The sequence below is a fragment of the Puma concolor genome, chromosome B4 (assembly GCF_028749965.1).
Source record: "Puma concolor isolate L17-30 chromosome B4, mPumCon1.1.hap2, whole genome shotgun sequence".
NCBI classification, from domain to species: Eukaryota; Metazoa; Chordata; class Mammalia; order Carnivora; family Felidae; genus Puma; species Puma concolor.
Genome location: NC_141673.1, coordinates 20202595 through 20218293, shown reverse-complemented (window position 1 = coordinate 20218293; position 15699 = coordinate 20202595). Strand labels below are relative to the sequence as shown.

The 15699-nt window shown below is 38.3% G+C and overlaps 1 protein-coding gene across 10 annotated transcripts in view; it reads left to right on the top strand.

Annotated features, from left to right (window-relative positions):
- Positions 1-15699, top strand: part of MYBPC1 (myosin binding protein C1) — an 88966-nt gene that overhangs the window by 13256 nt on the left and 60011 nt on the right. For 9 of the 10 annotated variants that reach the window (XM_086712542.1, XM_086712536.1, XM_086712537.1 and 6 more), the window contains exons 2-4: positions 4241-4309; positions 6687-6728; positions 15281-15319. In XM_086712542.1, coding sequence (XP_086568668.1) covers positions 4241-4309; positions 6687-6728; positions 15281-15319 — 150 coding nt within the window. The remainder of the gene's footprint in view (positions 1-4240; positions 4310-6686; positions 6729-15280; positions 15320-15699) is intronic. The other variant, XM_086712538.1, reaches the window with a different exon arrangement.

The following is a 15699-nucleotide window of genomic DNA, read 5'->3' as shown; positions in this document are numbered from 1 at the left end:
TCTTACTCAAAGTGTGTGTTGTGGACCGACAGCATCAGTATCAGCTGGGAGCCTGTTAGAAATGCAGAAACTTGAAGCCTGCCACTGACCCCCAGAATCAGAATCTGCACTTGACCAAATCCCCAGGTGATTCATATCCACACAGCAATTTCAGAAGCACCAGACAGACTGTAGAGGTGTTGAGTCTCGAATGTTCTGAGAGAGCAAAGCCACTTGGTTTGGTCACTAACTTGATAGAAAAGGGTAGTTCCTTTACCTGTGAGCTTCTTAAACACTGGCACTTCATCTTTGCCTCTCTTATAAATGCCTACTCTTGTGAGATTTATGTTGGATTTATGCTTAATGAGTTCTGGTTGGGTGGGCCCTTCTTCCTATGGTCCCCATTCAGTGAGTACCGTGGAAATTGTTGTGAATGAGTGATTGTTAAAAAGGCAGTTAATGAATCTGGGAACATGCAAATGGCTTTTAGAGGGGTGGGCAAAGCTGGGCACCACAGAACCTGTCAGTGACAAAATATGACTTGGAGTAAGAGAGATGCATTAGCAGCTCTTTTAAGGCAAAGGAGATACCTCAGGTCCTGAGACTCACCTGCAACTATGCATTTCCAGTCCAATTCCTTTGCTGCTTGACCTTCACTACACCCGGTCTCCATTTCTCTAGGTTTAGGACAGCGGGAATTCTTTGTTTCAAAGGCTTGGAAAACTATGGAGCGTTCATCTTTTCATCCTTTCTGTCCTACCAAGATTGATTGACTGATTGGTCAATGTATCTACATTAAACAAACTCTACAATGTATGTAATTTTCATCAAAATCAATTATTATTACCACTGCACAGTAGAAGAGCATGGTCCCTACAACCTCTGCTCAGTTCCCAGATGCTTCCTCAGCCCCCACCCCAATTCCAAACATGTTCTGACATGATGCAGCCACAGACCTAGAAATAAGGCAAATCCCTAGCAAGTGGCATGTGTGGAAAGGCATGAGTGTCATTCTCACAGTTGTGTCAGAGTAAAATTATGACAATAATGATGATAGCCACAAAAAGAGAGATTGCATATATGGTATTTACCCCTGTAGGAATTCATCTGTTTCTGTCAATAACTCTTAAGATAGGTTATGCTATTATTTCTATTGCATAGATAAGGAAATTGAGGCATATTCCACTCCTACAGAAAGGACAGCATCCATATGAGGTTATGTGGCCATAACAATAAGTCCAGTCAATTCACTAGGAAAAATGCAGTAATATTTCTGAAAAGTCCATCAATCCACTTCTGCCTCCACAAGTCTGAGCAGCTGAGAAGGGAAGTGCAGCCCCATCTTGGGGAGCCCAGGTTCTGAGTCAGGCAGACCTGACTGCACCTGGTGGGGCAGAGCTTGCCTCCATCCTTCATGGGCTGTAGGACCTTGCCTCAGTTGCCATCTGCAAAATGGGGATAATTAAAGTACTGATTTCAGGGTCACCTGGGTGACTTAGTTGGTTAAGCATCCAACTCTTGATTTCATTCATGATCTCATGGTTCGTGAGTTTGAACCCCATGTCAGGCTCTGCACTGGCAGTGCAGAGCCTCCTTGGGATTATCTTTCTCCCTCTCTCTCTGCCCTTCCCCTGCTCATGCTCTTTCTCTCTATATATAAATAAATAAATAAACTTAAAAATATTTTTTTAAAAAAGTACTGATTTGATAGAGTTGTAAAGATTAAAAGAATTAATATACACTATGTCCTTCATGCAGTTGGTGCCTGTAAGTGGTTGTTATTTATTTATTCCTCCAATGGCTATATAGTAACAGGGTTTCTATGATTTTAAGAAGGAAAAGTTCTGGCTCTACCTCCATGCCAGACAGGCATGCATTTTCCTACTTCCATTTCCTGAAAACATCCTAAAAATATCAGTATTAATATCCTATAGTATTTCTATAGTTCTCTAGTATGATATAGTCGGTTGTTAATGACTGAAATTCTGTGGATTTGTTGGAAGTTGAACTAAGCCTTTTAAATTCTCATTTTGTTTCGATCTTGGGGCTTTTATATAGAGCACTGGGGCCACAGACACAATGGAAATGGACAATTCACATTCAGAATACATTTACGGTTTCAGTGTCCAAGATAATTCTCCTTTATTTATTTGTTTAGAATTCACCCTTGGCCTTACTTCCAAATCAGGATTTTGAGTAATCACAGCTTCCCTTACAAAAATTGGCCTTTGTTTAGCATGGTCAATGTGATAACCAATGAAGCCCTTCGAATTCTTTTTTGTCAATTCACTATGCATTTAATGTATTTCCAACAATAAAATGAGGTCCCAGGGAGGTGGGAAAGGAATGAAAAAAGTCTCTGTTCTTGTTCAGTTGGGAGGGAAAAGAAACACATATATACTGAGATAAATGGAAAATAGTTAAAAAATAATTAGTGAATAAAGAGTGTATTATCATGTGGTCCAGAATGCAAAGAGAATAAGGGAGGGGAGAAGAAGGGAATAATTAGCTCTGGGAATCTTAAGAGAAATGTCAAGATAGAAAAAGATTGACAAAATAATGATGGTAGTTATAGTTGTAAATTATAGAGCTCTACCTATAGGCAGGAACTGTGCTTGCAGTTTGCATAGATTACCACCTTATTATTGTTATTTCACAGATGAGGACACCAAAATTGACAGAGATTAAGGAATTGTCCCAGATTACACAACTAATAAGGTGAAGAGTCAGGATTTGAACCAAGGTCTATCTGATAAAATCACATGCAGAGAATAATCAAAGGTCTGTCAGGGAGAAGACCATCATCGTCTTCTTGGTGGCAGACAGGTCAGAAGTTGAAACGAGAAACCAGCTCTAGAACAGAGGGGTCACCGGGGTGCACTTAAAAAGAGGGAGGGAGATGGGGCGCCTGGGTGGCGCAGTCGGTTGAGCGTCCGACTTCAGCCAGGTCACGATCTCGCAGTCCGTGAGTTCGAGCCCCGCGTCAGGCTCTGGGCTGATGGCTCGGAGCCTGGAGCCTGTTTCCGATTCTGTGTCTCCCTCTCTCTCTGCCCCTCCCCCGTTCATGCTCTGTCTCTCTCTGTCCCAAAAATAAATAAACGTTGAAAAAAAAATTAAAAAAAAAAAAAGAGGGAGGGAGGAAGTGTCCACTGGCAATGGCTTTGAATATGAACTTGAAGAGTGTAGACCTCACTAAAGAGATAACCGAGACCCTCTACAGAGAATAACAGGATGAAACACAGTTGTGTCATTAAGTAATCCCTGCAGCTATGGGAAAAAGAGACCAGAGGACAGAGAAATTTGTCTGCAGGGAGAGCCAGGAAGATGTTCTTGGGCATTGGGTGACAATGACCCTGTCCAAAAGATAGTGTGCCAGAGAAGTTGGGCTCTTGCTCTGAGTATTCTGATATCCGTGTGCTGCAACAACTCACGTAAAGCCAAGAGGTCAACATTAGATTTCCATCTGCACTCAGATCTCTGAAAATAAAAGGCTTTTACCAAGGGTTTTGTCTTCTGGCTAACACTGGCACCACAGATCCTTTCCATGATGTGGTGAAGAAACTAAAGCATGTCCCTTGATGCCATCTAAAGGACACTTGTTATATCTTCAAACTACATTGTATCCTTCCATGTTAGCTTCTGCTATAAGCGTATATGCTTATCTCTTTTGGTTTTATATTTTTCTCTCTCTTTAGTAAATGATAATATATTTACTTATGGTCATTTGAATGAAAATAGTTATTTTTTTTTAATTTAAGTTTATACCCAACACAAAAAAATTAGTGATGAAAAAATATATCAATGCATCCTAACAGCCTGTGTTGTTCCTTTCTGATTTTTTTGAGGTGTAGTTCATTCTTGATATACTCATTCCAGCCTGTCTAGACTGCACATAGTGATGACTGTTAGACCAAACTGGGTTTTTTTTTAATTTTGTTTTGTTGTTGCTTTTTTTAAAAAAAGACTTTAATTTTAAGTAATCTCTACTTACTTAAGGTGGGGCTCGAACTCACCTCCTGGAAATCTATAGAATTCCATTTAGTCCTCCTGGAAATCTATAGAATTCCATTTAGATCCTTACCTCACACCATATACCAAAAGGCAGTGTGTCTTGGTCACAGGTTGATGCTTTTCCTGCTCTGTCCCTCTTGTCAGTGCAGGTGATTAACTGCTTGGAGTTGAGCACAGCCTGGGGCTGTGGAAAGTAGCTTTTCTCTCGGAGAAGTGAGACTAATACTTCCATTATTCTTTTCATTTCTAGAAAATGAAGTTCCTGCCCCAGCCCCAGCTCCAGCCCCAGCCCCAGCTCCAGCCCCAGCCCCACCCCCAGGTGAGTAAAAACACTACTTCACACGTCTGGGCTGCAAATACAGAACCTCCATCCCAGCATGATCTGGCCTCCATTGAAACTGTGAGTTTTAATCTAACTCCTCCAGAGAAATTGGATGACCACAGTTGTAACAGGTTTATAATAATAATGATAATAATAATGATATAAAAAATAATATATTGTGTTTGTATAGTCCTCTCACATTAATCTGATTTGGATGGCACATCATACACTTACGGAGACCCTTCTAGTTATGCCAAAGTTGTTGTCATGCGCACGTTTTAGCGTTGTGGAGCCTGGGCCTCTGAGGGGATGAAGGATTTGCAGAGCTTTTTCACATATAGCTAAAGCCAAACAAAGCCCACATCTTTCTTGTGAACTACGTCACCATCAACTCCTCAAGAAACAGTTTCCAGGACAGTTCGGTGGCCTCTGAGGCTCAACGCCTCCACTTCATAGTACCCTGTTGTCCCCCTGGTGACAACAACAACAACAAAAAAACAGGAATAAAGAGTTCCAGCAAGGGGCATCTCGGTGGCTCAGTTGGTTAAACATCCAGCTTCAGCTCAGGTCATGATCTGGTGGTTCAGGAGTTCAAGCTCAGTGTTGGGCTCTGTGCTGACAGCTCAGAACCTGGAGCCTGCTTCAGATTCCATGTCTTCCTCTCTCTCTCTGCCCCTCCCCTGCTCACACTCTCTCTCTCTCAAGAATAAATAAACATAAAAAAAAAAAAAAAGAGTTCCAGTGAACCCCTTGGCAGGTAGATGTGATGCCCAGCAACAGTGGGCATTACTATTTCACACAACAGGTGGAGCCTGCTTTTACGTTCACATAGACCTAAGGAAAAGAACAATATTGGAACTCTAAGAAGAAAACATTATCTTGAATTCAGTTTGCTTACAACCACATAGAAAATAAAATACAGCCTGGAGAACCACCAAATATAATACAACCACTAAATTGAAACATGAGGAAATACTGTGAGAATCTCACAAGGCAGAAAGTGATTTAATGCAGGTTTCTTGAATTGACAATGTGGTGTGAAGTCAAGGGGTGAGAAGTCACTGTAGACCAACCCAGTCTAGGTGAAAGCAGAAACTGAAAAGGCCTCAGTTGCTGGTGATTTTTTTGCATGGAAATTTGAAAGGTGATTATGAAACTCTTCCATCTGGAGATCATTTTCAGGAAGCCACTTTGAGAAATTTGACTGTCCACAGGAGCCCCTTTGCCCGGCTAAGAATACAAGATTCACACACTCAAAACCCTTAACCAGCGTAGAAGAACATTGCCATGTGTCAAAATGAATGAACGAAGCTCAGTGCCACATGAGTTCAAATAGGGACGATCTCAATTTAGTTTTCTTTTAGCCAGTATAGATGTGTGACATTCTTCTTAGGATCTTCTTCTTTGGTGTGTTTTCTCCTTGCAAATAAAAATTTATTTTTGCCAATATTGAGTACACTGAAAACCTACAGGCCATTGAAGACATAACGTCTCCCTTCTGTTCTTCAGATCTGTTGAAGTCATTGGGCTGCTCCAAAGTTCCCCTTATTATGGCATAGGCATATTTCATATTCATCACACAATACTGACTTCCTGTTGCTAAAGCAAGTCTCCTCCCAAACTGTTAAAGTAGTTATTAGTTAACTAAGATTCAGACCTCTACTTCACCCATCCAGAAAAAAAAAAAAAGAATCCATGCTTAAAATAATTCTTTTCTCACATATATCACAAGTCAGACATATTTGCAAATATCTAAACTAATATAATTCTGGATGGAGAGAAGCAAGCTAGATGGTCTGCCTCAGCTGATGAAATTGGATGTTACTGCTCTCATGTTGCATTGATTATTGCCTCTCCATTCAACCTAGAAAATTAGTATATGCACCAAAATATTTGCTTTGAAACTACTGTATAATTATAGATTGTATACCCCGGCTTATTACTATAATATCATCTCGAAGTCCAAACAATTAGAATCACTACGTGGGTCAAACGTCCTTAAAAAGTCAGTCCCTTTTGGGGTCTAAAATGAAGTGACCCACGTTTTATACTCACTTCTACATAAGCACATTTAACATAGTCTCAGCATAGCTAAGTATATTTTAACAAAATCTGTATTGCATGTCCCTATGTATACTTTTTTCAAAAGTGATCAGAGTTATTCATTGCTTTTATTAAGCTTAATGGGATTCTACATTATAAATTCCCAAATCCATAACTCATGTATAGTGTAATAAGTAAATATGTGGTGTCATTTATGACCTGTACTGTTGTCATTAATTTCTTCTTTCCCACCCTCCACCCCATTGCTCATCACACAATTAAATGCTTTCTTTGAGACACTTTTAAAAATGTGCTTGTACTTTCCATACAGAACCAAATAAACAGAAAGAGGCCGGAACTACACCAACAAAAGGTGAGTTAAGGGGGAGGGGAAGTGAGGCTGAATTCAACAAAAGGAGGTCAGTAGAAAGAGGTCAGTAATGACTGCCATAGTGGTCCTATAGAACTTCTCCACATTACCTTTCATCGGTGTGGTTTAGAGTTCTTCTGCATCTTACCTGCATGACCAGTCAGCATAATGAAGGGTGCTTTGATCAGTTTTCATGATACACCTTTCTAAAAGAAAAACAACAGTGATAAAAATATCACAAGCATTTGTTGAGATGTCAGCAAATCAATCGGTAGTTTCCAAGTTACCATGTGCATGTGAAGGAAAAGAGTTATCTGGTATTCTTGGGATTGTGCCAGTTTGGAAAGTTATCTGGATTACACATTTTTTTTAAATGGAATATTTTCGTGTTACTGATGAACTGTTCCAAGTTTCACTAGCAATTTTTTAAGGCTAGCATCTCATTTTGTAACATTGTATATTTGCATAGATTTATATGATGGTTTAAATATATTGACAGTACAACCTTAAGCAAACATTATGTTGATCCTTATTGAATTGGAAACTCATTTATGATTGTAATATTATTCTATTTTTACTTTATATGAAGATAGTCCAGTCTTAGAAAGTGAATAATCTTTATCATGTACTACTTACTACTGTGGATCCATGAAATATTCATTCCTTTGTCTCTCCGTGGAGGAAGGACCAACTGTCCTAAGCTAAGGAGCATTACCCTTCTACAAAAGAAAGTTTTCACAGATATAGATTAGAGAATTCTGCCTATATGTTTGTATCATCATTTTTAAAAGTTCCTCTTTTATTTGTGGATCGAATAACACAGTTTAAATTTTGGAATAACGAATTATTTCTTGATTGCAATATTTCTTTTTTTTTTTTTTTTTTTGGACACTACTCAAAAGCATGCTAAGTATTTCTTTGTTCTTACTGTCATATTTCATTACCTAATTCCTATGGTATTATTGTCTCCTATACATTAGTAAAATGCTTTTTTCTTTCAGTACATTGGACCTCTTTTCTTCAGTTAACTTGAATTGACAATATCATAAATGAACACATAATGTTGGTGCTTTTGTCCTTGGCCTTCAGTGGCACCCATGGATAGTAACATGAATAGTAATCCTGGCCACATGGGCTACAGTCTGAAGGTTATTTGCTTATGGAATGCAGACAGTGCAAACTTCTAGAACTCCTTCCATGAGAAGGGTTCAAGGATGTTTAGACATCCTGGCTGAAGCTATTGAAACATTATTCTCTACAAGGCCAGTGGCATACCCCTCTGTTTCCAAATTTAGAAAGGTGGTTGGACCAAGCTGTAAGGCTGAACCAACAAAGTAGATGATATAATACCAGAGGGCAAGCTGTCGATGTTTAAACAAAGCCTGTGCCTGACCCTTAATGTGAAAAGTCATCATTATATTTGTATGCTTAGATGAGAAAATGCCTTCCTATGAGTTAAAATCAACCAATCAGCCAGTCAACTAATCAACAAAAACTCTTCTCTAAACACAGAACCCAGTATGATGAAAGAGCTAGACCAGATGACTAGGGAATTTTGAAATTAGCAGCACTTTTTCTAACATTTGCAGAATTAAGCAAGCCCATGGCCACATGCAGTCATGCTCCCAGCCACATAAACGGCCATGGTTCTATTTGCTCTCCATGACTAGGAAGCAAATCAGTTTAGGATAGAAAGTGACATCCCTAAATAAAGAAGGTAGATGGATGGAAGTTATTTTCTAATACACAGTCCTCTTGAACTATTACTTACTTTCATCAAGGAGAGGGAAATTTCAAAGAAAATGCTATGTAAAAGGTAGACACAGTAATCACTGCTTTATGTATTTCCCTAGTTGAGAAAGAAGGTTTGCATAAGCATAAACAGAATTGACAGGTGTAGCAGACCTTTTCTTCAGCCTTGACTAGAATGTCCCTATCTGCCCTTCACCCTCCCTCAGCCCTCAGTTCATCTCATTGTTTTTTAACCCGTCAATTCAGGTTTCACTCCTCTGTGCAGCTTTCCTGGACTGTCTTAGCTGTCTTTCATCTGCCCTTCCTCCTCCTGATTCCTCTTGGACCTATGGCCTCTGGCATCAAATCACTCTTTTCTCAACTTAATCACGTATTAGTGGTTCAGTCCTTCCCCTAACAGGTTTCAAGTTTTTTGACAGTCAGGCACCATGTCCTAACACTTCTTTGGTCCCCTTAGTTCATTTCTTCCAGTGTTTGGCAGAGAGCTGCACACGGCAATCTCCTAATAAATACTTGTAGAATGAATGAACAATTGAATTTCCAGGCAGGCTTAGCTATTTGGTCATATAGACAGTGGTACCCTGGATAGATTTTTATTTCCACTTACCATGTTTTCTGGGCAGGAGTATGAACATCCCCACACTCTTGAGTCAGTGAGATTCAGGATGAGACACTGGTGCTATGCATCCCCAGAAGAGATGGATGATTTTTACTGTGAGGCCAACTCACTTAAAACCATTGAGAATGGCCACTCCTGGATATTAGTGCATTCTCAGCACTTAGTCTTCTATCTAATTAGTTGAAGTATATTCAGTTAGTAGCTCCAAGACTGTCACTACTAAGAAAATTTTGCACAGCAGTGTAGACTTAATATTTTTCTCAGGTTGCCTGGATCTTTCTGGAACAATCTGGAAACGTTCTGAAAATTTTTTGATAGCCGCAGAATGTTGCTTCATTCCTCTATCAATCTTACAGGTAGTGTTTGAGGTTAGATTTGCCAACTCTTTCACATTTACTAAGAGTCTCTGTCTGGGAAATAGCTGATTTCCCAGGAAGGGGTTTTAATATTTGTTTGTTTATTTGCTTGCTTGCCTCTGGAGTTGTCCATCCAGCTACCCTGTTCCCTAATACTGATAACTTTGTCCTGGAATTGAAACAATAGAGATGACAATATAGAAATGTGTGTAACCAAGCAGCAATACCAGAAATTAGATGCACAAATCCCTTTTAGAGTGATCATACTGGGAAGCAATGTCTTTTTAAAAACAATGCTGCTATGGCTTAGAATTCTTTCAGAATAACACAGATGGCAAATCAATGGGGTGCTAGGTACAGGTTCTTTTCGACATGCTCAGTGGGGCCAAAAGATCTGTCTTTTATTCCAATGTCCATTTATTCAGCAAGTTTTCACTAAGTGTCGGCTCTGTGCCAGGCATGGGTCTGGCTGCTGGGTCCTGTTCTCCTGGAGCCAACTTTAGGGAGCTTTGGAGGGGAGAGCACCCATCAGCAGAGGACAGTGGCTTTCAGTTTTGGAAACAGACAATTGTCATGGAGGGCCATGTGTAGAGAATAATGTTGGTGATCAAGTGGGATCATACTTTTTTTTGGCCAGTCAACCTTGTACACGTGAACACAGGGTAATGAGATTGGGTCTCATCTCCACCTTAACACCTGATCCCACGGGAAGTTCAAAGCTGGTCTTGGGAGTGATTCCAGGTGTGCCAGAGCATTAGAATCAGAGACTACTTTGAAAATCATTATTCACTTCAATACCTAAGTTCGGGCATTTAAAAACAATTTTTTTTTTTTTTTAATTTTTGCGTCTTGATATATTTTGGTAAGCCCAAATGGGATATTTATTGCCTCTTTTTATTTTTCTTTCAGAAAAATATTCGCTTTTGGTAATCACTGCAAGTGAATAAAGACTTAATTTCTTTTTTCCAGGCATTAACTTCAATATTATCCCATAAACTATCATGAATGAACCTTGTGCATATTAAAGATCTCACATAACTTGAGATGAAGAGCCTTTCATTTGGCATGAGTGTGGCTGGCAAATGAGGAAGTGAACCAGCGCAAGCTCTAGCAAGTTTTCTCCTAAATGATGTGATCCTTTTTTTAAATTCAAAGAGTGATTCCAATTTTTTGTCTTCATTTAGATCCCTTTTCTGCAATAGCATTGTTCTGGTGTTTTTAATTCACATGCTAACATTTTTTTGTGTCATTTTACCTTTAGGTATCAGACAACCAACCATCCAATGTACTTTATGCTTTCTAATTACATTACTTCTTTGTAATGATCTTTGTTAAAAACTAATATCACTGGGGTACCTGGGTGGCTCAATTGGTTAAGCATTGGACTCTTGACTTCAGCTCAGGTCATGATCTCCTGGTTCATGAGTTTGAGCCCTGTTTTGGGGCTGATAGCACAGAGTCTGCTTGGGATTCTCTCTCTCCCTCCCTCTCTGTCCCTCCCCCACTCTCTCTCTCTCTCTCAAAAAATAAATAAACTTTAAAAAAAATGAGAAGAAAAAGTACTACTATCACCACACATTTCAATTTTATGACACAGCCATTATAAGATACAACATTGATTTAATAGATTTGGAAAAGAAAAAGACTCAATAAATGTATATATTTACTGTAGGATGAATCTTGACTTTAGAAGTATCAAGGTGCAAGGGACGCCTGGGTGGCTCGGTTGGTCTAGGGTCCAACTCTTGATTCTGCTCAGATCCTGATCTTGAGGCCCAATTCAGGCTCTGCCCTGAGTGTGGAGTCGGCTTGGGATTCTTTCTCTCTCCCTCTCTCTCTGCTCCCCTGCTCACACTTTCTCTCTCTCTCAAAAATAAATAAATAAACATTGAAAAAATAAGAAGTATCAAGGTATGAAGGCATGTGCCTTTTCATTAAGAAAATATGATCGTAGGTGCCTGGGTGGTTCAGACAGTTAAGCATCTGACTTCAGCTCAGGTCATGATCTCAAGGCTTGTGGCTTCGTGCACCATGGTGGGCTCCATGCTGACAGCTCAGAGCCCGGAGCCTGCTTCTTATTCTGTGTCTTCCTCTCTCTCTGCCCCTTCCCCACTCATGCTCTGTTTCTCTTTCTCTCTCAAAAATAAATAAAGGTTAAAAAAAATTTTAAAAGGGGTTCCAGGATGGCTCAGTCAGTTGAGCGTCCGGCTTCAGTTCAGGTCATGATCTCACAGTTTGTGGGTTCGAGCCCCACATTGGGCTCTGTGCTGACAGCTCAGAGCCTGGAGCCTACTTTGGATTCTGTGTCTCCCTCTCACTCTGCCCCTCTCCCACTCACGCTCTTTCTCTGCCTCTCAAAACTAAAGAAATGTAATAAAAAATTTTTTTAATTAAAAAAAAGAAAATGTGATCAATTAATCAAATGCCTCCAAACATGATGAATTCATGTCAGCTGTTGATATTATTTCCTTACATACATGATTGTTGTTGCTGCTGTGGTTAATTTGGTAACATGAGCCAATGTTTTCCACAACTGATTACTATGCTTGAGGAATTCAGAACTTGGTCGCAATCAAACAAGGTTAAGTGGTTAAGTGAGGTTTGTTGAGAGTCACATATACTTTAATTTCATGTGCTTTTTGGTCTTTTTAAAAATCTCATCAATTGTCCCAAGTTTTATATGACTTAAAAATTAATTTAAAAAGGCAATTTATATCAACCATAGGTAGAAATTATTTTATGCCAAAGAGAATGTGTAGAATCATAAGAATCTATATATTCTATAATCTCTAGAGTTCTCTCCCTGCATTCCAGATTTTACATGTGTCCCCCTAAAATCTCAAGCTTGTAATATGAGACAGAGTTTTTCCTCTACTTTCCAGGCCCTCTTCTCTGGGAACTTCAGTTATTTAAAGAATCGTTTTTATGGTTTTACAAAAAGTGCTATTTTCCCATGACCTAAGGACAAGTAAAATTCTGTGTTGGTAAATCTCCCTTCCGTAAGCTAGGGGAGAGTGTCTGGTGTTCTGGTCTGTGGTCTTCAGATATGCCGTATTCTGAAGACCCCAAAACAGATGTTTTTCATCGTCACTGTAGTGACTTTTAAATAGAAAAAAAGAAAATATGACTTATGTATTGTATTTTTTGTTCTGTTTTGTTTGAAAATGTTCTTTGTACGATGCCTTGGCTTTAATATATGTGTTGTGGAACTAGGCACAACCCAGAACAGTTGGATATTTTGTTTCCCTTCTAGCAGTAGAACCTGTTTTTCCATAGTAAATAAGAAAATTAGATCTTTCATTCTCATCCAATTCAACCAAATTCAAGCAGGCACCTTTTTTAGAATTTAAGATGAGGATCCAGCATCTTAACTACATTCTCCAATCTATGGGATGCCAGGACCAAAGCTACTTTTGAAAGGAGGGAATCATAAAATTTGCCCCTTGTCAATTATATTTTCTAGAACTTCAGTAAAGTTGAACATTTATGTACAATGAAGTGCCAGTTGGGAAGTAATTGATGTTTGGAAGTAATGTGGGATCATCCAGAGTATCATTTCATGATACTTTGAAGCACTGCTTTAATATGTGGTGCCTTAATAGTCTAAAACAATTGTGAATGTCCCTCCGATTAGTTTTAACATTTAGTAGACTCTGAAACTACTGCCCATCAAATTTCTGCTCAACAAATGGCTTCTCTTTTCACTTTCATTTTATGCAAGTATGTAAATATTATTTTCTCAATTATTTTGCATTCTAAACAATTAATTCACTATGCACAGTGCACAAAGCAAACTAGCAACCACAAAAACCTGTATAAAATGTTCATTTGACTCAAAATGGTTCCAGCTTCTAGTTTCTAGTTAAAGAAGCTCCTTCCCAGGATTTGGTTCAGTTTTAAAACTTCATTTTCAAGAATTTTGACAGGACTGGGGCACCTGGGTGGCTCAGTCAGTTGAGTGTTCGACTTCGGGTCTGGTCATGATCTCACGAACTGTGAGTTCAGGGCCTGCGTCGGGCTCTGTGCTGACAGCTCAGAGAGCCTGGAGCCTACTTTGGATTCTGTGTCTCCCTCTCTCTCTGCCCCTCCCCTGCTCATGCTCTGTCTCTCTCTCCCTGTCAAAAATAAACATTAAAAAAATTTTTTTTTTTTTAAAGAATTTTGACAGGACTTTAACTCAAGATCCTTTACATACTTCAGTAAATAAAAGCCTTCGAATAGGTTACAAGAATAGAATACGAAATAATGAATTAAATGCATGACAAACGATACAGAAAAATCTCAAGGTATTTTATTTTTGGTTATGTAAAATTTTGATTATCTAACAATCTTCTGGAATAGCTCAGAAATACCTATACCTCCCCAAATGCACGGTTTTGTGGAATGTTAATGGATGTTCCAGGAGAAAAGGATTGAAAAGTGAACAAAATTTGGGAAGGGCTAACTGCTGTATCATTTTTGTCTCCACCCCTCAGTGCCAGTGTCCATTAGCACACAGAAGTCTGCGATACCCCTCAGTAAGAGCACATCCATACAATATAATAAAATACATTTGACTTTATTTAGCTTAGCATTTTCCAAGCTTTTTTGACCCCAGAAAGTTTCCTCTGAAGAATCCCAAATCCCAGTGTTCAGTGAATCCCCTCTTGTATTTTGAAGACATGACATCAAGTTTCTTGACATATTACATTAGTTATTTTGTAAAAAGTAATAAAACATATTCCTGTTCGGCAGTTTTAGAAAAGAAATCTCAGGCTAGTAAATAATCTTTGTAGTAAATATTCTAATAGTCTATATTATGTATAATTATATATAATATTATATATTATAATTATGATATATTATATAAAAATGTGCTATTTTACCTTTTGTCAGGAATTTTTAAGCACTTTAAAATTAACAGCCATGTACATGTATTTTCTGTATCCTATTTTATATAGTCATAAGTTTGTTTTGAAATTCACAATTATTCTAGCGTTTAAGTACAAAGATTATTATTATTTACACCGACATTAGTTTTTACGCTTCGAGAAAGGAGGGGCAGAGGTTCAGATAACACTGAATGCCTATTTAAGCATCTAAAATTATATAGACCCTTTGAAATTCAGTTTAGAAAAGGAGAATATTCAGTGCCTCTGCACATGAACACTCTAAAGCAATTTTGTTTTGAATTTTACAAATGTGTTTTCATAAATATTTTTTTTAATTACACAGCATTTGGCCAATACCAATATAATCATGAGGAAATGCTCATAAAGTTCCTAAAATAAATATTGGTAAACTTAGTAAGTATGACAAACTGATTTATCTTAATTAATGTAGTTAGTGCTGTCTTTTGTCTCCTAAATATAAAAGGGGAATTAGTCACAAGGTTTTGGGGGGCAGGAGAGAATAAATTCTCTTTTTTATGCTTTTCTTATGCTTATGTTCAAATGACTGTGGCATGCAAATTATATCTGACACTGACTTTAGTTACAAAATAAGAACTCTAAAACACGTGTGTTGTTGATTTTGTCAAGGTTCAATTTTTAGCATTAATTTTTTTCCTAACCTACAGTCACATGAAATTTTTGCACAGAGCTCCATTTCTTAATCTACACTTTCACTGGATTGCTCTATTCTCTCACGCTTTTATTTATTTACTTTTCTCTTTGGTCTGTAATACTGAGTTTAATCTTTCAGGTACCGAGTCTTTTAAGGCTGACTCATCAGTTCAGGGTGTTTTGTGTGTTCTCTCTTTTTTCAGCCTTCTCTTTTTGCAGGAGACTTCTCTTTTGCAGGACAAAGTCCTTTTCTTCTTGACTTTTTCTTCCTATTTCTTGTTTCAGATGAAGAGGAAGCCTCCACGCCTAGTGCCGTGCCTCCAGGTTAGGATGATTCCAACTCCTTACCCCCACTTTGTAATTTATTGTTAATTGACAATAAAGAAAAAGAAAAGGCAGAGAACCTTGATGAGACAGTGTGCAAAGCGGGGTCACCAGCGTTTGCCTCTGCCAACACCAGCAGGGAAAACTTGGGCTTTAATGGTGATTTTTTTTTTTTTTAAATGAAAGGAAACTTTCTTTGTGAAATAAATAAGATTAGTAAATGTTGGGTATGAATTTTAAGGACAAAAATGTTTTTCTTTCATTTCCAGCTATATGTCCTTGTTCCCTGTTCTTTAGATATTTGAATTCTTTTATTTTATTATTGTTCTTCTACTAATCTTCCAAACAAGCTGACTTCTATTTTTTTTTTCCCCAAGACA